This window comes from Parasteatoda tepidariorum, chromosome 1 (assembly GCF_043381705.1).
Source record: "Parasteatoda tepidariorum isolate YZ-2023 chromosome 1, CAS_Ptep_4.0, whole genome shotgun sequence".
Lineage (NCBI taxonomy): Eukaryota > Metazoa > Arthropoda > Arachnida > Araneae > Theridiidae > Parasteatoda > Parasteatoda tepidariorum.
In genome coordinates this window covers 10,175,572-10,197,695 of record NC_092204.1, presented here as the reverse complement: position 1 = coordinate 10,197,695, position 22,124 = coordinate 10,175,572, and the positions used below count along the sequence as shown (strand labels likewise).

Here is a 22,124-nt window from a genome sequence, read left to right as displayed (position 1 = left end):
AGAAAAGCTACCATCAGTTTATAAAGCGCATTAAAAATTTTAACTGCTAAAGCAATATGCGCCATATTTTCTCCTTTTAATATTTCAATTTTTTAAAAACATTTCTTTCTCAGGGTGAAGTTTATAAATTATAATGGAGTATAATTTGTTTTCGGTCAAATATATTCATAAAATAATATAGGTAATTTATACTGAATTATCGGAATTTATAATTTTTTTTAGTTTTGAATAAGTGAGCATTCTTAGCTTGAAATAATGACAAACAACCTCTTACTTCTTTTTAGCATACAGCTCAGGCGACGGTCATAATGAAAGATAATCTTTTCTGTTTTACCTCCAGCGCTGGCACGGTGCCAAATTTATTTAAGGGGAGTTGGTAAAGCATATATACCGATGATGTAAAAACTGACCTTTATCGATGTACCTTTTCTCTGCATCTAATCAAGATGCTGTTTTCTGTATATCTGTTGTTTAAACAGAATATTTTTATATACACGTTTACACTGTGCATAACTGTTAATACATAGTGTGGAACTCGTAGCTATCGATAATGTCAACCTTCATCTATGAAAAGGTACCCCATCATAGAATTGAATAACAAGTCTTATATAGTAATGAATTGGAATTGTATTTTTCTAGTGGGAGATACACTACAATACTACAGAAATCTCCCCCACCAAAATTATATCTGTGATAGCATTTGATGAACGTATAAAACTAGTTAATTCATTGCAGTTTTGTAAAAGGCCGGGAGGTCACCGTACTTTTTGCTGATCGTGAGAGCTGTATTAAGTTCACGGTCGTGGTTGCTCCTGTGTTGCCATTAGCAGTTGACTGTATGCAGGCCAACGTTGTGTGTGATCGAGACTGAGTAGCAACAGCGCGAGGAGGTAGATAAGGTCGCAGTCACATGTAGCAAGTCAACTGTTCAATGTGGACTATCCATCGAAGGAGGCGTGTTCAAATCGACGTGGGAGTTTCTGTGAAGGTAGGTGTGTTCAAATCGAAGTGGGAGTTTCTGTCAAGGTAGGCGTATTCAAATCAAAGTAGGAGTTTCTGTCAAGGTAGGCGAGTTTACATCACGTCCGAAGGTCACCAATGTGGAGTGAGTAGTTATCGACCATATCAACCGTCATCTATGAAAAGGTACCCCAACATTGAATCTAGTTAACATGTCTTATATACTAGTGAATTGGAATTGTACTTTTGTAAATGGTAGACACGCTACACATATCTTTGGCAGAATATTTTTTCGAAAACTATGAACTGAGAAATTTATAAAAAAATGTTTCATCTCATTTTTTGTGCAAAGTCTTTCTAACTCAAATAGAATTCCTGTTAACACAAAAATATTGTCACAGCATACAACTGATATAATCACAAATGTCCCTTAAAAAATTTCAAAGCAATGTCATAAGTACTGTCTCAGAAAAGATAAATCAAAAAGGTCAGCTTATTGATGTAACTATGCCCTACCGTTAAGTCTGTCAGAAACCTAAAGGCCTGATTTCTTAGGACAGGTTGGCGTTACAAAACGTCAGCTTGAAGCGATCTCAAACCCCTGATTGGCCAATTTGTGAGTTAGACAGAATACGTCATCGAACGCTCAGCTTGAACAACGACTGCCTCCCGAATGAACTGCAGTTGGAATACAACGTAACGTTAACGACAGAAGCAATGGTGGACAACATCCAACAGAGCATTGTGAAATCAGCCAAGATTTTGATTTTAACATTAAACATAGCTTCATCTTCTTCATTTAGCTAAGCTATAATGTGTTTTTTCTTGGACAAAGTCATTATTTGTTCTCTAAAGCACTAGTCGACAATAAAAAAATCAATACAAATTCGAAATAAATATTTGCGCAATGCGAGATAATGTCTGCGTTGGACCGACTGCTTACGCTGAGATAACAAAACAGTATTTTGTACAAGCGACTAGGGGAAGGACGATTCCATAATGTTAAAAACTTAGAGTTTCGTCGGATGAGTAAAAATAGGGAAAAAGGGTAATTACACTGAGAATATTGGGGATTTTTTTGTTCGCTTTCTTGGCGTATTGGCTAAATTTCAAAGGTTTACCGTCACCGTTCGCATTTGTTTTTATATTTATTTTTTTCGACGTTTGCTGTCATTTTCGAACTCGTATAAAATATGTTATTTGTTGAATTTTTTCGTTATGTCTTTTTTTTATTATTGTTATCTGTTTTGCTTTTGTTTTTAAATTTCTTTTTACTTAAAGTTAGTTAGATCTTAATATATGTATGTTACCGGCAAAGTATGAAACGTCGGCATTGTATAGAATGTTGGATGTTTTTAGGCAAAGTATGAAATGTGAGAATTATACCGGGCAATGGCACTTGACCTTAAAAAAACGTCAGCGTAGGGTATACTAGGCAAGTACATACCGGGCAATGGCACTGAACATTAAAAAAACATCAGTGTAGGGTATACCGGGCAATGGCACTTGACCTTAAAAAAACATTAGCGTAGGGTATACCGGGCAAATATATACCGGGCAGTGGTACTTGACCTTAAAAAACATCAGTGTAGCGTATACCGGGCAAATATATACCGGGCAATGGCACTTGACCTTATAAAAACATCAGTGTAGGGTATGCCGGGCAAATATGTATCGGACAATGACACTTGACCTTAAAAAACATCAGTATAGGGTATACCGGGCAGTGGCACTTATACTAGGTCTAGTTGACTAGACTTTTGGTAAATGTCTGAAATATATACAAGGTCTAGTTAAGTGCCACATGCCCGGTATACATTTGCCCGGTATACCCTACACTGATGTTTTTTTAAGGTCAAGTGCCACTGCCTGGTATACATTTGCCCGGTATTCCCTGCACTGATGTTTTTTTAAAGTCAAGTGCCACTGCCCGGTTTATACACGGAATTCTTTTCACGATCTCCCTCCCCTCACGCTTCTCCAACATGTACAAAATTGCTGGAGCAGCGACCGATAATTGTCAACAGTACTGAGGTACGTACCTCTCTGCATCAAAAACGTTCTTTGAAGATAAAAAAAATCAAATCTGACTGTCTTCTCTGTAAAGCCGAATAATCAATTCTTTCTTTTTGGATGACCCTAGTTAAATTTTTTTTTCTTCAGAAAATCCCGCCAAAGTTTGACTTCCAATGTTGGCGCTTAAAATAAGGCGATATTTTGCTAAGCTAAAGCTCTCACCAGCAACGTTTTCCCGATATCGAGCTCATTTTCCCCTTTCTAAATTTTCTAAGTCCGTTTGCATTATGGAATCGTCCTGTCCCTAGTCGCTTGTGTATTTTGTTGGCTTCAGCTTCAGCTGTAGGCCAGAGAAGCCGCTTGTCTTAAGAAACCAGGCCCTTAGACTGTACTGCATTTTTTTTATTGCTCAGCTTTCATTGAAAATTCAGCATCTAGTAGAATAATTTTTATTTATTTTACAGTTTGGCGATCAGATTTTATCTGTTAATGACATTGATTTCACGCACATCACTCATGATGAGGCTGTCAGTCTACTTCAGTCACTGGAAAGGATGTCTATGGTGGTCAGAAATGAAGGTAAAGTGCCCCATTCCACCATCCCTTACTCTCCTTCAAGTGCTGGACCTTCAACCTCTGGAGCTTGGTTTGCTGATGGCGGAAGAAGCGAGTAAGGATCATTTAACTCTCATTTATTTTATATACTGTCTTAAGTGCGTAGATAAGTCTGGGAAAGGAGAGTAGGGCATTTAGAAAAGGGGTGTCCAATCAACCACAAAGATAAATTTTCATTTCAAAAATATCAGAATTTTACTACAGTCAAATCCCGCTATAGAGAACCTTCAAGAGACCGAAATTTTGGTTCACTATAACTGGGAGTTCACTATCTCCATTCCGCAAACAATTTGAACTAACGGTTCTGAGCGCCTCCCTTTCATTACACATTATTTAAATAAATGAACAAAAAAAATGAAATGCAAAAATTATTAAAAAACAATATGTATTAACAAAAAATTTGTTAAATTTTATTTTTTATTACTCTTCGTCTTGCGTACAAAAAAATTTAGGGATGGTCTTTATTTGGGGAAGGGAAATTGAGATTAAAGAAGCAAGCAAGAAAATTGCTTACGGCTAGACTCCACTCTATAGATGGTTTTAAAAATCGGTATATGCATTATATGTAGAAATTTTTCAAAATTACCAGAAAATGAAGAAAAAAATCAGAGTCGGAGGCAGAAAAAAGTTCATAATATCCAACTTCCTCTCTTTTTTTTGGTTCACTATATCCACAAAAAATAACATTATATGTGTATAGCCGTGCACGGGATTGAATGTTTTGTTCGCTATATCCGGGAGTTCACTATAAACCGTGTTCACTATAGCGGAGTTTGACTGTATCACAAAAAAATTTAAATTTAACGTATTTTCTTCAGACTAAGATTAATTAATTCAAATATACATGAACACAATTAAAAATTAAAATCGATCAATTTATTATTTATTAGAAAATATAGAATTCGATTAGTGGATTCTTAAGTCGTTTCTTACCCCTTCCATTACAATAATTATGGAAAGAAGGTTCTCCTTCACTTAATGGTAGGACCTTGATCAAACGTTTCCTATGGAAGCATTCATTGCGAGCGAAAAATACGCGAAAGCGACGTAACATAGAAAATCAAATAATAGCTTTAAAATATAAGAAAAGTAAAAAAAAAAGTGTTGGACATGAAAACTAATAAATTTACAATACGTATAGCATGAGTCACGATGGCTCAGGAGATAGAGCTTTCTCCTTTCAATGCGGCGAACCGGGTTCGAATCCCAGTCGATACGAATTCCGCATCCAGCTTGCACAGACCAAAGTGCTGACGTGAAATATCCTCAGTGGTAGACGGATCATGGGTTAGAGTCCCCTTGCCGTCAGGCTAACCGTGGGAGGTTCTCTTGGTATCCCTCTCCATGTAACGCAAATGCGGGTTAGCTCCATCAAAAAGTCCTCCACGAAGGCAAATTTCTCCCAATACTCGATCTAGGAGTTTCCTTGTCTTCTGGATTGGGTTCAAAATTACAAGGCTACGAAGTTGAACATTAGTAGCCGTAAACCCATAAAATTAGGTCAGCTGTTCAACGACGGTTATAAAATATAAAATAAAAATACGTATAGCATGGTGAATTATGCCCGTTAAATCTGTCGAGTCTCAAATTCCTCCATGTTCCCGTAACAATTCAATACCTCTGGGGGTACTGATCCAGGAGTTTCCTTGTCTTCTGGATTGGTTCAAAATTACAAGACTACGGTGTTGAATATTAGTAGTCGTAAACCCAAAAATTGGGTCGGCTGTTCAACGACGGATATAAAATACGTATAGCAGTTGTCAGTCAATTCTTAAGCCATTTTCTTTTTTCCTTCTATGTCAATAATTATGAAAAAGGGGCATCTTTACCTACTAGCAGAACTTCGAACGAACGGTACGTTTGGAACCATTCATTGTGAACGATAGATACGGGAAAACGACGAATACATAAAATATGAAATAATGGGTTGAGAATGAGTGAAAAGTAATAAAGAAATAATGGAATTGAAAGTTCATAAATTTACAACAATTATATCTTTTTTAATTAAAATTATTATGAACTTGCTGTAAAAATATTTACAACACAAGATAAAAATCCATAAGTTCTTTTTTTTAATATAAAATATTTGGAAACTGCAGACAGGTAGTGATCAGGGAGCTGACTTCACATCAGAAAGGTTCTTGGTTCGAATCCCGGACAAGGCATGGGTGTTCTTTCATTCTCTGTACTGTCTGTCTGTAATGTGGGAACAATGTTGGTTCACCTAATAGGGTGTCCCAGAAAGAGTGGCCCAGAAATATGCCCTACTGATATGTGACGAGTGTGAATCGGGTTGGCATGGGAAAAAATACAATTGGTTTTGTTTTTTTATTGGTTTTGTTCTGGTTTGTAGTTTTGATTTGAACTCTTTTTTTTCTCCGAGTATGCAATACATTTTCGAAATATATAACAGATTTCTCTTCACTTTCTGAAGTTTTTTCAAATACATTGTTACTAAAGGTTTAAAAGGCTTCGAGGCCTTCTACAAATGGCACTGGTAGTGATCCTGTTTCGCCTTTTTCCATCGATATTACTTCTTCAGCTTCCACAACCATTTCTTGATTCGAAAGCACCACAAGTTTCAACATTTTTATCGGCTGCTTCATAATCATCAAATATGAGGTTTGTGGTGTTTTCCCTAAACTGAAACAAGCTCTCCATATTTCTTCTTTATCGTTCGCAGCAGTAGTTGGGTTTTTTTAAAAAAAAAAGGAAGAAAAAAAAAGAAAAAGAAACAAATGTTGGTGGAATTTTTCTATGGAAGCAGAAATAGACGCCCGGTGACTGGGTGGTAGCGCTTAGCGCTCTCATGCCACAGGTCCTGGGTTCTATCCACGGGCCGGGCAAGGTTGATTCAGCCTTTCATCCCTTCAGTGGGTCGATAAATGAGCACCAAGCATGCTTGGGAACTAAACACTGGGGATTCCGCATTCGGCTGACCTCCTGACCGGAACATCTGCTCCTGCACCCCAGAGCCCAATGTCAAGAAAATTGAGATGGGCACAGCAGGCCTTGGCCCTCTGTAGGCTGTCGCGCCCCTGAGTTTAGTTTAGTTTAGGAAGAAGAAATATACTAATTTCACACGCGATCTAAATGAATTTCATTAACATTATAAATGATGAATTGAAGTACGAAAAAAATTAAAGTAATTAAAATTGTCTGCTACCCGTAACTTCAAGACTCGAATTTGTTCACTAAAATTAAATTTGTTCACTTTTAAATTACTACTATTATTAATCCGAAATTGAGCTGAATAACAAATACGTAGCTATCACAGTAATGTAATGAGATTTTTAATACAACTTAATGGAAAGAGAATTTTAAATATAGTTTTTAATTTTCATTGGTCTATCTTATCTGTTAAAATAAATGGTTTTTATATGGTTACCCAGAAAACCTATTGAATGCCATTTTCAAAGACAAATTATACTATGTGAGGAAATTAGGCTTCAAAAGAATCCATTAGATCCAAAGCCGAGAATTAAAGTGGGACTTTATCAATTGTGATTCTTGGTTTAAAAAATCCAATTTAGTAGATTTTTATCCCCCACTATTTCTAAATAATTCGTAGGCTTATATGATTCACCACTTTATAGTATTATTGTCATGCTATACCTTTTAAAAATGCAAGCAAAAATAGTCAAATTTTTGCAAAATTTGCTTCGTAGTTATTTACCGTTTTTTTTAATTATTTTGGCGTGTCCGCAGCAGGTGGCGTCTCTGCCAAAGGCTAAACTGATAAAACTGTTCGTCGCTTTGTCTTTCCAACTCTTAATTTCAAGGTAAACGGAAAACAGAATCGATTAAAGTTAGCACTATAGGAAATTATAGAAAAAAATTTAGAAGTCTGTAAAGTTGCTTTAAGATTGTAAGGAAAGTGCTTAGTTTATTTCATAGACGCTAAAAATAATTGCTTATGTTTGAAAAATGTAAATATATTATTGAGATATATTTTCCTGTATTATGCATCATGAAATTTAAATTTCGTACCCCAAAACACGTCCATGATAAAAAAAAAAAAAAAAAAATTATCGTAGCTGCAGAAAAATAGAACCTACTTTAGAATATAAAAAAAAAAAATCTCTTTAAAAAAAAAGAGAGACCTTGAGCGGAAAGTTAATCATGTATTTAAATAATATAAAAAGAAAAAACTAGGGCCCGGCCGGGATTTGAACCCGGGACCTCTCGCACCCAAAGCGAGAATCATACCCCTAGACCACCGAGCCACGATAAACTAAATATAAAGCATTTAATGTTTACGCATTAAGTGATCTTGATATAAATCATGTAGTCAAATAATATTAAAAAGAAAAAGAAAGCTAGGGCCCGGCCGGGATTTGAACCCGGGACCTCTCGCACCCAAAGCGAGAATCATACCCCTAGACCACCGAGCCACGATAAACTAAATATAAAGCATTTAATCTTTACGCATAAAGTGATCTTGATCTAAATCATGTAGTCAAGTAATATTTAAAAAAAAAATTAGTAGTATCTGCACAAAATTAGAACCTACTTTAGAATATAAAAAAATTCTCTTTAGAAAAGAAAAAGAGACCTTGAGCGAAAGTTAATCATGTAGTTAAATAATATTTAAAAAAAAACGAAAGCTAGGGCCCGGCCGGGATTTGAACCCGGGACCTCTCGCACCCAAAGCGAGAATCATACCCCTAGACCACCGAGCCACAATAAAGGATATATAAAGTATTTAATGTTCATGAATAAAGTGATCTTGATCTAGATTGAGGTCATTTATTTGAACAGAGTCAAATAGATAAAACAAGTTTTTGCGTAATGGAGTTTACCTCGCTCATAACTGAAAAAAGCGGCATAATCGTAGTTAGAAAATTTGTTTCCACGTCGAAGAAATATGTATGAATGACTTAATTATATGTAGCAATATCTAACAAAAAAGTGTTTTTTTTTTTATGATAAGCGAAAAATATTTAAAATTAGAAGATCTAATCAAATTAATACATTTCAAAATTACGATTAATACAATTAATACATTTCTCGAACAAGGAAAGTGATTCGAAATGCGCATCACCTCATATAAGATTTTGTTGATTTTCCCGAAATAATTATAAATACAAAACATTTTGCTTTAATTTCATATGTATGTGTGTTTTCGTTTATTTATTCATTTATTTAATAATTCATTTCTCCTTGTTACACAAAGGGATAATAATGTTTGAAAACCGTTTATCATTGTTGTCGCTGCTATTTTATTGGCTAGAAAAATCTTGTGATAGGATATTTGGTTGCCATCAACATAAAATAAATAAAATTTATGAAGGTATATTTTACCTGTAGAGTCTTTCTTTATCTCTAAATTTTAAGACATGAAAACAGAATATCCACAGATCGTCCTTTCTCTGCTATTATTATGTCTTTGATTTTGATTATTCGAAAATTGAGGCTTAAAGCTAAAATTGGTTTTCCTTTACTATTATGCTAGCCTCTAATACAGTGTTTCCCAAACTTATGACTTTTGTGTACCCTTTCTACATTTTTCGCAACGCTGTGTACCACTAATAAAAGAATTTATGTATTTTTTTAAAAATATGTTTATTTATTTTTTTTTGGGGGGGGGGGTANTTTTGGGGTACTAAGTTTTGTTAATAAGATTATTTGCATTAGTGAGAAGGACGATATTGTTTTTGTTTTGATAACAGCTGCTGTGAAAAAAAAAATTGCACAAAAGTTACAAATCACAACTGGCTGTTGACGCTACTAACTATTAACTCTGCCAAAAATAGCCAATAGAAAAATACGTAATCGTTAATTTTCATTATTTTCAAATGAAATTTTTAGAAACTTTCGTTTGTTACGAGATATTTCGCATAGGAACCCTTGCTAAACTGTTCCCGTACCCCTGGGGGTACGCGTACCACATTTTGGGAAACACTGCTCTAATTCATCAGGTTTATTGCTCAAAACTAACATTCCCCCCCCCTTTATATACCCTTATCTTCTTCTTCTTCAGCACGACCACCCCTTACAGGCATGTACCCTAATATTAAACATAATAATATTTATTCTCTTTAGATAATTTTTTTAAAAAAAAATTTCTGCATAAAATTAAAATTTTTAAGTTTAAATAATCAAACTAAATTTTATTTTAAAATAAATTTTAATTATTCAAGGGGGAAGTAATTTTAAATGGGGGAAAATAATCAATTTAAGGCGGAAATAAAAAAGTAATTTTAAATGGGAGAAAATAATTTAAAATTACTTTAAAAATATTCCCCCCATTTTTGCATATTAGAGAAAACAGTATTCATTGTCTTTAGATTATTTTTCAAAATAATTTTTTTTGTGCATAAAATTAAAATTTGTAAGTTTAAATAATCTAAACACAATTTTACTAATTCTATTCAAATTTTTATTTAAAACTTTAAAAAAAATGAAATTAATTCCTTGATTTTAAAATTAAAAAAGAAAAATGTTTAAAAGCAACTCAAAACAATAGTTTCAATATTAGACAGATTTATGTGGTGGTGGTGTTTCTTATGGATATGTACAAAATTTTAAATTTTGTAGGATATAAATAAAAGAAATACAAAATTTATTATTCTTCTTCTTTCCTTTTAAATGTACGAGTTTTGTAACAGCTGGCCAATAATATTAAAAATTTGTAATTTTAATTAATCTAAACTCAATTTTACTTTAAAATAATTGTTTTCAAATTTTTATTTTAAACTTAGAAAAATGAAATTAATTACTTGATTTTAATATAAATAAAAAAATACTTGAAAGCAAATCAAAACAATGGTTTCAATATTAGACAGATTTATGTGGTGGTGGTGTTTCTTATGGATATGTACAAAATTTTAAATTTTGTAGGATATAAATAAAAGAAAATACAAAATTTATTATTATTTTTCTTTCCTTTTAAATGTACGAGTTTTGTAACAGCTGACCAATAATATTAAAAATGTGTAATTTTAATTAATCTAAACTCAATTTTACTTCAAAATAATTCTTTTCAAATTTTTTTTTAATTTAAAAAAATGAAATTAATTACTTGATTTTAAAATGAAAAAAATAATATTTAAAAGCAACTCAAAACAATGTTTTCAATATTAGACAGATTTATGTGGTGGCAGTGTTTCTTATGGATATGTACAAAATTTTAAATTTTGTAGGATATAAATAAAAGAAAATACAAAATTTATTATTATTTTTCTTTCTTTTTAAATGTACGAGTTTTGTAACAGCTAGCCAATAATACATACACTGATAATCAATTTAATAAACTAATGATTTACGAATTATCTCGCTATCTATTTCAAACATTTCCGATCTTTGTGAAAATAGTTTTCTTGAATTCCGAGATGACTTTGATGACATTTAGCAACGTTTTAGAGATAACAAATCTGATTAAGCTTGAAAAGAAAAAGAGAAGAAGAAGTTAAAATGAAGTGATTAAGTTAAAAATAAATAAAAATCTGAAATTTCCCTACCAACTGCAAACGAAGCTGATTACCACATCATATTTTAAAATCAACTGTAGTGAAAAATTCAAATTTGCTTAAAGGTTTACTTTTTGGAGCTTTTTACCAATTACGCTCCAAACGGTTTTAAAGACAAATAATATTTAAAATCATCAAATTTTCCAAAAAAAAATTTATTAATTAAATTCTTTAAAAAGCAAACTTAGCCTTTATATTTTGGTAATTGTTTCAATTGGTATCTTTATCAATACATTAACTACATTAAGAAAGTTATATTAACAATTTTGCGTTAACATGAGATTTGTATTGTTATTAAATGACTTTTTTTAATTTTATTTTGCTCTTGGTGTTAGAATTGTCCTGAAAGTTTGGTATGAGCTTCATGTTTTTAAATATTATGATTTTATATAATGATTAAAAAGATGGTTAGAATTTATTGTAGGAAACATTGTTATAAAAACAGTTTGCTGTGGTTTGAGGGCATCTAAACGTATTGCTTCCATAAAGAAAATATGATTTTTTTTTTAAATTTTTCAAACACTGCTTTTTTTTTGAACGGATCTTTGTTTAATTTTTATTTCAATTAAGCGCCCGTAAAGAGAAGGTGAAGATCTTTTGTTGACATTAGAAACGCAAGGAATAATTTTTTATATTTTTAATAAGGAATAAATTTGTACTTTTGCATAGTTTTACAAAATTTAGTCGAACTAAAAAGATCCTCCTATTACTCGCTCTGCTCTCCTGCCCCCGTGATAGCAACTCATTTGTCATTTTTTTATGGAAGATACCTTTTCAAAAAAAGAAAAATCATTTTGTGAATATGGAAATGAATGATTACTTGAATTTAAAAAATAATCAACTGTAATAAATAAATAAATAATAAAACAAATAAATAAATAATAAAATAAAAAAACAAATACATAAATAAAAAAATAAATCGAAAAATAAAAACATAAATAAATAAAAAATAAATGTATAAATTGTAATAAGTCTACCACTACAAAAATACAATTTCAATTCACTAGTATATAAGACGAACTCGATTCTACGGTGGGGTATCTTTTCATAGATGAAGGTTGACATTGCCGTTATCTATTCTCTCCATTGGTGACCCGGACGTCATGTGATCACGCCTACCTTGACAGTAACGCCCACTTCGATTCGATTTGAGCACGCCTACCTCGATGGATTGTTCACGTTGAACAGTTGACTTGTGAGTGTGACATTATCCAACTCCTCGCTCTGTTGCTACTCAGTCTCGATCTCATGCAACGCTGGTCTGCATGCACTCGACTGCTAATGGCAACACAGGAGCAACCACAAGCGTGAACTTAATACAGCTCTCTCGGTTTCTCACAAAACAGCAATGATACAACTATTGGTATCCGTTCATCAAATTGTATCACAGCTATAATTCTGGTGGGGGAGTACTGTAGTGTATCTACCACTACAAAAATACAATTCCAATTCACTAGTATATAAAAAAAAACTCGATTCTATGGTGGGGTACCTTTTCGTAGATTAATGCTGACATTGTCGATATCTACTCTCCCCACACAAACAATATAAATCTAGGACTACATGATTTGTTGCATCATTAGAAGAAAGAAAAGAATAGGTGTTTTACTCGTTAAACGATAACTTTATATTTTTTAAAATTTTAATATTAACGCTAAGGATATCTGTCAAGTGGCAACATATCATCTCGATGTTATTTTTTTTTATATTTAGATTAACTTTTTATATTTAGATATTTAGGTATTTAGATATTTAGATTTTTATATTTAGATATACAAATGGCACTTTCAGCATCGTTAGATTTTAACTCTGTAGTTGCACTTATGCGGGTTACAGGGAGACCCGCATGGTATTTTATCACATGTCTACAAATAATATAATTCTTATACTATCGATTGTCATTTTATTTTATTCCATCATGCTCACTGGACGTTTTTCTACACCCATTGATTATTCCAAATTTCTAAGTCGTACCTGTTTTTCGCTTCTAATAAGGAGAGATTTATCAATATAAATTTCTTTATAAGTGGTCGCGTGTTTCCAAATTAAGCTAGAACAGTTTATAACGGCTTACTTATTATCATTTTGATTGATAAATGTAATTTAAAGATCCGGTGTCTTCTTAACAATTTAGGTCGTTTTAGAGTGTATTTTAAACTTTAATGTTTTAAATCTTAATTTTTAAAATCTGGTAAAATTATCTCGGTTAAAGTTACCATATTCACGAGTGTAATCAATTTGATCCGCCTTCAAAACTTGAGTTTGTGTACAAAAGATGGTATTCGCTCCCAACTTGTTTAATTAATTAATTACTAACTACCATTAGTATATCTAAGAAGGCTTTAAGATCCATAAAGGTAATCGAGTTTAAAGAAGCAATTGAGTTTTTCAAATTTATTTTAAGATTGTTCACTTTAATATTAATAAAACGCTATAGGTTCGAATTGCGACCAATATTGTGTTTGTTTTCTGCTATAGCAAGTGAATAAAAGAAAAAGTAAGAAAAAAAGTCAAAAGTTAATCAACAACTGATTCAATCAACAATCATATAGTTAGTTAGGGAATTATCCTATTGGAAAAAAATTCCCGGTATAAAAACAAATTATACCGGCTTATAGAACACCGGTTACGGTATGATACTGGATCCGGTATTATACCGAACCCAGTATCATACCGGAACCGATGTTTCATAAGCAGGTATCAAACTGATTCCGGTATGATACCGGACCCAATATCATAACGGAAACGGTATTTCAAAAGCTGGTACCAAATTCACCCCAGTATGATACCGGACCCAGTATCGTACTGGTGTTTCATCAGTCGGTATTATATTGGCTCTGATATGATACAAAATCAGATATACTGGAACTGGTGTTTTACAAGCTAGCAGGATACTGTCTCCAGTTAAATACCTAGACTGTTGTTTCGTTAGCTGCTGTCATACTAGAGCTAGCATATACTGGTACTAGTGTACCACGCCCAGTCTACTGGGATGGTGTTTTAAAAACCAGTTTGTTTTAATACAAGTATAATGTGGTACTACAGTTTGATACAGGAACGTTCGTGAACAGCTCTGAATAAAAAAATAAAACATTGATACATTTGAGTAAATAAGTAAAGTCAACTAGTTTAAAAAGAGAAATAAAACACTGACATCAATTCACACTTTATCAAAAGCTTTAGTTTGCATTATGTTTATAAAAATCAAATTAACTGTTTTTTTTTTAAATTTCTTTATAACTAATTAAATTTTTTAACAATAAATTAAAATATTATTAGAAATAATCGTCAACTAATTACCAAACATATATGAAATAAGTTCAGCAGAAAATTATGTTAAAGATGACCCAGAGACATAAATTGACATTTCTTTTCAAATTGCTATACAATCATGAAGTTGTTACACAATTCTCAATTTTTATCATGTCTTTCCTACTCTAAAAGTTTGGTTAATTTTACTGATTCTAAAGTCAGGATATATTTTAGTCTAATAATAGGATAACGGCTAAGTTAAAAAGAGAACACACTTTAGAATTTCTGTGACGATGCATGAATTATTCCTCTCATAGTTCCTTTTTTAGTTCACAAAAATTTCAACCGATGGCGCTTCAAGTCATAAACCTGAAACTCAAGGAAAAAGATTTGAAAATCACAACAGAGATTTTCAAAATGATAATATCATTACAATATTTCGGAAATGTTCCACATCAGTCCCAACCGTAAATTGTAATCAGAGAACGATGGTTTCGAACATCACAAAGCAACAGACAAATGATAAAAGTGGCTTATAGCGCCATCTATCTGAAATTTTTTGAAATAGAATCAAAAACTGAAGGAGAACAATCATTCATCGTCACATGACTTTGCTACAAGGATTGTTTTCATAACCGTAACAGTTTTTTTTTTGTTACAAATTTTTAAAAATTTACGACGCCCTATTGGCACTTAAAATTAACAATTTCGTTATTTTTGAGAATGTCAAGCCAAATTGACACAAACTTTATATTTTGGTAGTGTAAGTGTATTAAAAACCTACTAAGAAAATGTTGTTTTAGATCAAGTAATATCAACATTGCCATCGCAAATTAAAAGATGTACTTTTCTTTTAATCTTATAAAGGAAGCGTAACTCTGATATGAAGTGTTCATATTTCGTGCAAGATAAACTAATAAACTCTAATTAAATAAGCCATCATAACTAAATTGATTTTATTCGTAAAATGCCATTAATTTTTATTATGTTATCGGAAGACTTTGCGAACGAACATCACTTTATGACTTTTAAAACTTTTTGACATAGAAAAATGTGACGACTAAGTTTTCTCGTTACTCATACACTACAGATATTTAATTAACTTTTTTATTCCTCATGGAGAAATTGCATCTTTTTTAAGAAACGCTTCGATATTTTTCCATCAGGAAATGCCTGTAGAAAATTTATGTAATTATTTTCTAGATGTATTTCTAATTATGATGTATGCCTTTGTTACAGTTAATTCGTTTTTATTCAGATTTGATCTATTTTTTAAAAAAAATTATTGAAAAGCAGTTGAAATTTGAATAATAAAATTCAACAAATATAATTTTTTAAATACAAATACTTCAAATTTACCTCTCATGAATTATTTATACTGAATAAAATGAAATTAAATGCAAATGCAATTTTAAAAATTAAATTATTATACAATTAGCATAAGAAAATGCCAGTGTAAAATGATAGAATTATGAAATGCAAATGTGGTTATGAAATATAAATTCTGTGCAAAGAACAAAAATTATGAAATTCATGTATACATATAGAATTCGGATACAGACGTACATTATGAATACATTTATGAAACGAAAATGATTTGCAAATGAAGTAATATTATACTGGCAAAAATTCATATTGCATACATATTATAAAGATGTGAAATTGAAAATACATTAGGGATTCGATTTTTTTAGTTATCCAAAACTATGGGGGAAAACTTGGTTAAATTAAAAATAGCGAATAATTTAAATCGCGTCGGTTTAAATATATATTTTAACTTAAAAAGATATACGTATACACCACATTTAGTTTTTATTGAAGAGTTCTTTAGTAAAAAAGGCTTTCCATATGGAGTGATTTCGCGTTTTACATATCATCCAGCACGATCCCGTTTTAAAGTAACTGCGCATGCTCGTCAACTAGTTACTAACTTCTTTATTTAAATAAAGAAAATCTAAATGAAACTCAAATGAAAATGCAAAAATGAACATACTTAGGTTCGTATGTCCGCTTATGCATTTCAATTAGTGCTTTATGCACGTTTTTTTTTACTTTTTTATTAGTGTTTATCGCACGAAGTATGCCCTAACTTTTTTGGATATTTCTTTAACGTTACTAGTGCGAAGTTCACAGACACTGGGCGCATGCGCACTTCAAATGCGTCTGCTCAATTACTTCGAAGATTATGTATGCAGAATGGTACCTAAAACTGCGAAACCTTACTAATAATTTTTGTTTTTGTTGCATCGGCGTTTTTTTTTTTTTTGCTGCTTTGTTTTGTTATTTTTTAAAGGGTGACAAAAGTGTGTGTGTCGCTTTTTCTGGTTGTTTTTGAAGTGAAGCTTCTAATGCGACTTCCAGCAAGGTTGCGTTAAACGTTTAACGCTAATAACGAAATAGTGCGTGGAGTCCCTCCGCGAGGAAGAAGTGAAACTTCGTAATGTGGAAATAAAAATAGGAAGGGGTAGAAATTGATTTTTAGTGAAATCATATTGTTTCTTTAAGACAAACTTTATTAACAATGCTTACAATTCACAATTGATCGCATCTTTTAATTATCATTTTCGAGTGGAGAAATATCCAAATCTATAACATTTACAATGGGATTATGATAACTAAAGTAAGAAACGAAATGTTTGAATTCTATTTTGTCTTAAAGAAACAATATGATTTCACTAAAAATCAATTTCTACCTCTTCCTATTTTCATTTCCACATTACGAAGTTTCACTTCTTCCGCGCACTATTTTGTTTTGTTTTTATAGATACAGCACTTCCGATTTTTTTCTAATTGGGTAGTTGCACTTCAAAATGAAGAAGATCACAATACCCAGTCATGTGACCGATGACGTCAGTGTCAGCTGAATGTTTATAAACGAAATGGCGTGTTAAATTTGAGCTAAGTATCTCCTCACAAATTAGTTAACGTGAAATTAATTAAATACAGCTCTGTATCACACCTAAAATTTGTTGAAATATAATTCTTTCTCGTCTGCGTCTTTTATTTAACTTAGATTTATTATTTGTTTATGTATTTTATTGTTATCGTGATATATTTTTGTTTGTATACCTGGCAACTTCGAAGCATAATTAGTTTATGTCCTAAATCACTTCGTGCTTTTCTTTGTGTTAAGTAAGAAATATATAATGGAAGAATTGAAATCTTCGTAAAAGAATCTTCGTGAAAGAATATAAAATGTGTCCCGGAAGAGAATTGATACTTGAAGTTCTTGGATTACTGGAAAAAGAATGAAAAGAACAGTCGCTAACGTAAACAAAAGCTTCGTTTCGGCAACCAATCAGTTGCGAGATACCCATACTACGTCACTTGCAGGTATCCTATTGACGATCATTTCATCTGTTTTCTCCTGTTGACGTAACGTTGACGTCAGCGTTTTGCAGTCATATACATCCTCTTCGTTGGCTCGCACAATGGAAGTTTAATAACTAAATCCAAATGCTTATCTCTAGCATTACAAGTCATAAACATTCTCCGATTCCAGGTAGAAGTGATATGATTAAACGAACGAAGTTTTTTAAGCTGTAATTATGTTATAATAAAGTAGTTATAAGAGTAGTTTCATAGTAAAGACTTACATTAAATTATGTTCAGCCAACATCTACCCTTCAAAACATTGAATACAAAATGTAAGACATTAACAAGGATTCAACTTTTTGAACTAAAAAAACCTCTTGGCGAAAAACATTTGACGAGTTTTCGTATATTAACCACAAATTATGTAGGGGATTTTTTAAAAAAAATGTAGGTGAAGTTACAAAGGTAACGGAGCTAAAGAATTCGGTTAAAACTTTATCACGATAGGATCGGGGACTAAATATGCGAAACCAAAACTGTGTTGATACAATAAAATATTTCAGATAATTTTAATTTAATACTTTGTGCATCTGTCTATTTATCGTCAAGAAATAGAACAATACGTAGCAATTGTGAGGTTTGGGGGAGTGAAGCGAGCAGGGGCGGGGCCCTCTTGTGTAAAATATTGGGTTTGCAAGAAAGTAATTTCAGTTTTTATTCATTTAAAAAAAAAATCGGTTTGGTTCTTTCTCCCGACCTTGCTACCAATGGTAAAAGAATAAAAGAATGGGGCAATATGGAAGATCTCAAACCACAAAGGATTCGGTTCCATCTCACAATGCGAGGTATGACATACTTTAGCAACACGTACGTAATCATTGGAGCTTGGTTGGAAAGTCCCTTAAGTAGACCCCACCTTGCAACATCGGATTATCATTTATATCGAAATTTTCACTTTTGAAATGGTATAAAATTTCAGCATGACCTCAAATCACACTTGGTTGAATTTTTTGATAATAAGGACGGTAGAGCGGGATCATGAACTTATCAGAAAAATATCAAAATGGCGTCGAGTAGAATAGAAGATNTATATTTCAACAAATTTTAGGTGTGATACAGAGCTGTATTTAATTAATTTCACGTTAACTAATTTGTGAGGAGATACTTAGCTCAAATTTAACACGCCATTTCGTTTATAAACATTCAGCTGACACTGATGTCATCGGTCACATGTCTGGGTATTGTAATCTTCTTCATTTTGAAGTGCAACTACCCAATTAGAAAAAAATCGAAAGTGCTGTATCTATAAAAAAAAAACAAAATAGTGCGTGGAGTCCCTCCGCGCGGATGACAGATTAAAGTTCTTTTTTTATAGAACAAAATTGAGTTTTATTTCACACTAAAAATTGAAATTACTTTCTGAAAAACCAAGCAGTTTATTATTTGGTTGATAATAATAATAATTATAATTATTATTACTTGGTAATACTGTATAAGCGTATATTTGGATGTAGTTAATGTTTTTTTTCTCTCTCTTAGGTTGTCTCGTAAAGGAAGTCCACGAAAAAGAGATCACAAGATGGACGACGTAATATTTTATGCTTCTTAACTATTTTTTGAAAAAAATCTAAAATCTAAAATAAATTTTTTTTAAAAAAATACTTAGACCAGAGAGTTTAGAGTACACTTTATGCTACGTAGAATAAGGAAAAATAATGTGAATAAAGCGCAAATGTCCTTTTCTGTACCTTTATTTGTGCTTTATTTGCGTTATTATTATGAGAATATATATTTACATATATTATATGACATTTTTCTTAACCATTATAACATACTCAATAACCATTTTGTTTAAAGCTTCAAACTATAATATAAGATCTTTAATTTAAAATTTCAATTTGAACTTCAATTTCAAATCTAATTTTCAATTTTAAAAAAATTAACAGTAAATTTTTTTTTTACATTTATTTATTTAGTTTTTTGGAAAAAAAATTACACCTAAGATATGATGTAGCCATAATCTACAACATGAGGTCTCAATATTTCTGTTACTGGAATGAATGGAAGTTTATACGGACCCTAATGTTTTGATTTTTTTCAAACCAGGTGAGCCGGGTTCATATCCCTGCGATGGCTGGTTGATACGAATCCGCATGTGGCTTGCACCGACCACAGTGCTGACGTGAAATATCCACAGTGGTAGACGAATCGTGAGTCACTTTGCCTTTAGGCTAACCATGGGAGGTTCTCGTGCTCTCCTCTCCATGTAACGTAAATGCAGGTTAATTCCATCGAAAAGTCCTCGCGAATGCAAATGTCGCCCAATACTTGATACAGGAGCTCCCTGGTCTTCTGGATTGGGTTTAAAATTACAAGGCTACGCAGTTCATTATTAGTAGTCGTAAACCCAAACACTGGGTCTGCTGTTCAACGACGGTTATAAAATAAAATATAAAAAATACCATTGAAACCATTGACGCGAATGAAAATTTTTTGCACGCTATTGTTATTGAAATGAAATTAGGAGATTAGTGGATCAGAGAATGACATGTTTATTAGAACATTAATCAGAGAGTTACACAATTGGAACGCACACTGGGGCAGGAGAAATAGAAAAGAACATCAATGAAACAGAGTTACTTGTATTTATAGCTTCCTTGGGCTCAAACTTAACGTCCAATCAGAGCTTTCTGATAACACGTGGACGTAGAGGAAAGCTGCTTCAAATAAGTGCGATTACAGTTTTTCCTCAACAGCTATTATATGATTTGCTTACTTAAATAGATAATTGTATGTAAAAAAATAATTTGCAGCAATTATTTTCTTTCATTACTAGATTCAGTAATTAACAAAAATAATTTTAAATTAGTAAGGAACTTTTTTTTTAATTTAAAAGGAGTACGAAATTAGTCGATTAGTTCACGAGAAGTACTATTAAATTGCTTAGGAATTATTCAACCATCTTTTAATTAAATTTTGCATTTCATCAAATGACATATTGTAATATAGGATATAAATAAATGTAAAATTATTAATTAAATTCTTCGAAAAAATATTTGGCTCAATTAGAGAAAACGATTGTTGGAGAACATTGTTTAACTATGAATTCTATTAAAAATACAAACACCCTAATATAGCAAGATTCTTCAGAATTTCATCATATCAGATGACTTGGTCATATTTTTAATCGAAACTTGTTAGAAAGGTGGCATTTGCAAAAGATATCAGAAAAAGAAGACTTGTCAGAAGACGGATGGATTGCGTTGAGGCAGACCTAAAAATCAGTCGATGGCAGGCCAGAATGCTTGATCGGATAATAGCGACGACCTTGACTCAGTGGGCTGTAGTCCTTTGAAGAAGAAGAAAAAAAAAGTTACAGTTCCTTACAATTCCAATTTTAATTATTATTAAAATAAGGAAATAAAAATATTAAATTATTATTCTTTATTGAAGCACCGGAACCTCATATTCATGATTGTGGCTAGATGTTATTTTGAGAGTGAAAAATCCAAATCATTAAAAAAAAAAGTATGTTTAGATAAATTGCATTTTGAAGTATTTCCTGACCATAATCATATCTAGCACTTACTAATTTTCATAATTAAAATCTAGTCGTATAACCATTAGAATTTAATTTTTTGGCGAAGAAACTCTATTTTTGGGTAAAAAATTATTCCAGTTCAGATTTGTTTTTTAATTTAAGCACAGTTAAAATTGCGCATAGAGAAAAATATGTGGGAAAAATATTTTTACAACATAGAGTATATTAAAATATTTTTATTTTTTACTTATACCTTAAACCCGTCTTTAATAAATATTATGCAAAAGTATGAAGGATAATATGATTTTAACCAAATGTTTTATTTAATCAGATGATCGGCTTCCCTTTATTTCAAAATTTACACATCATTACTATCTTATGACGAAGAATAATGAAAGCGGTTTTGTAATTTTCGAACCGCAGTATCGATGATATTAACTGTACTAATAGATTCCTTTAAACCAAAGCAAGATTGAAACAGAGTTGGTTAAACTACTTTACGAACGGAAATCATTACCATTTATTTGCAGGTTTCAGCCTCCTCCACTAATCCGAGTACAGCGGAGCGGCGCCTGGATCGGAAAGCGAGGAAACACCTGACAGAGAGTGAGCGAATTACTTTAGCTTATTACTGTAATGAATATGAAACTGGAGTAATGTCTATAGAGGATTTCGTTCCAGTACTGTTGGAGCAACTCAATACACCTGAGAAGGTATGACATTTTAGAGAATTCCTTTGATTCTAACTCCCAATGAATATTTGATTTGCTCTAGAGAGTTTATGTCCTATTTTGAACATTTCTAACTATATAACATAAAAATCTAATGAAATGATAGTTTCATAACTTGTTCAAAATTATAAATATAGGGTTAGGCACACGCAAAGATACAAAGATACACGCAAAGATATTTTACAATGTTTTATTCATTTATTCAGAATGAATATATATATA

General features: G+C 31.9%; 1 protein-coding gene and 3 non-coding genes across 4 annotated transcripts in view; 1 reads left to right on the top strand and 3 right to left on the bottom strand.

The window, feature by feature from the left end:
* The window catches only part of LOC107454139 (whirlin protein dyschronic), a 370,134-nt gene that overhangs the window by 200,771 nt on the left and 147,239 nt on the right, over positions 1-22,124 (top strand). Inside the window, exons 4-6 of the mRNA XM_021146525.3 lie at positions 3,441-3,646; positions 19,170-19,218; positions 21,702-21,884. Of these exons, the coding sequence (XP_021002184.2) occupies positions 3,441-3,646; positions 19,170-19,218; positions 21,702-21,884 (438 nt within the window). The remainder of the gene's footprint in view (positions 1-3,440; positions 3,647-19,169; positions 19,219-21,701; positions 21,885-22,124) is intronic.
* Positions 7,746-7,817, bottom strand: TRNAP-UGG (transfer RNA proline (anticodon UGG)). The gene has a single exon. It is a non-coding gene; the product is annotated as a tRNA-Pro (tRNA).
* Positions 7,914-7,985, bottom strand: TRNAP-UGG (transfer RNA proline (anticodon UGG)). Its single transcript has one exon. It is a non-coding gene; the product is annotated as a tRNA-Pro (tRNA).
* TRNAP-UGG (transfer RNA proline (anticodon UGG)) lies at positions 8,202-8,273 on the bottom strand. Its single transcript has one exon. It is a non-coding gene; the product is annotated as a tRNA-Pro (tRNA).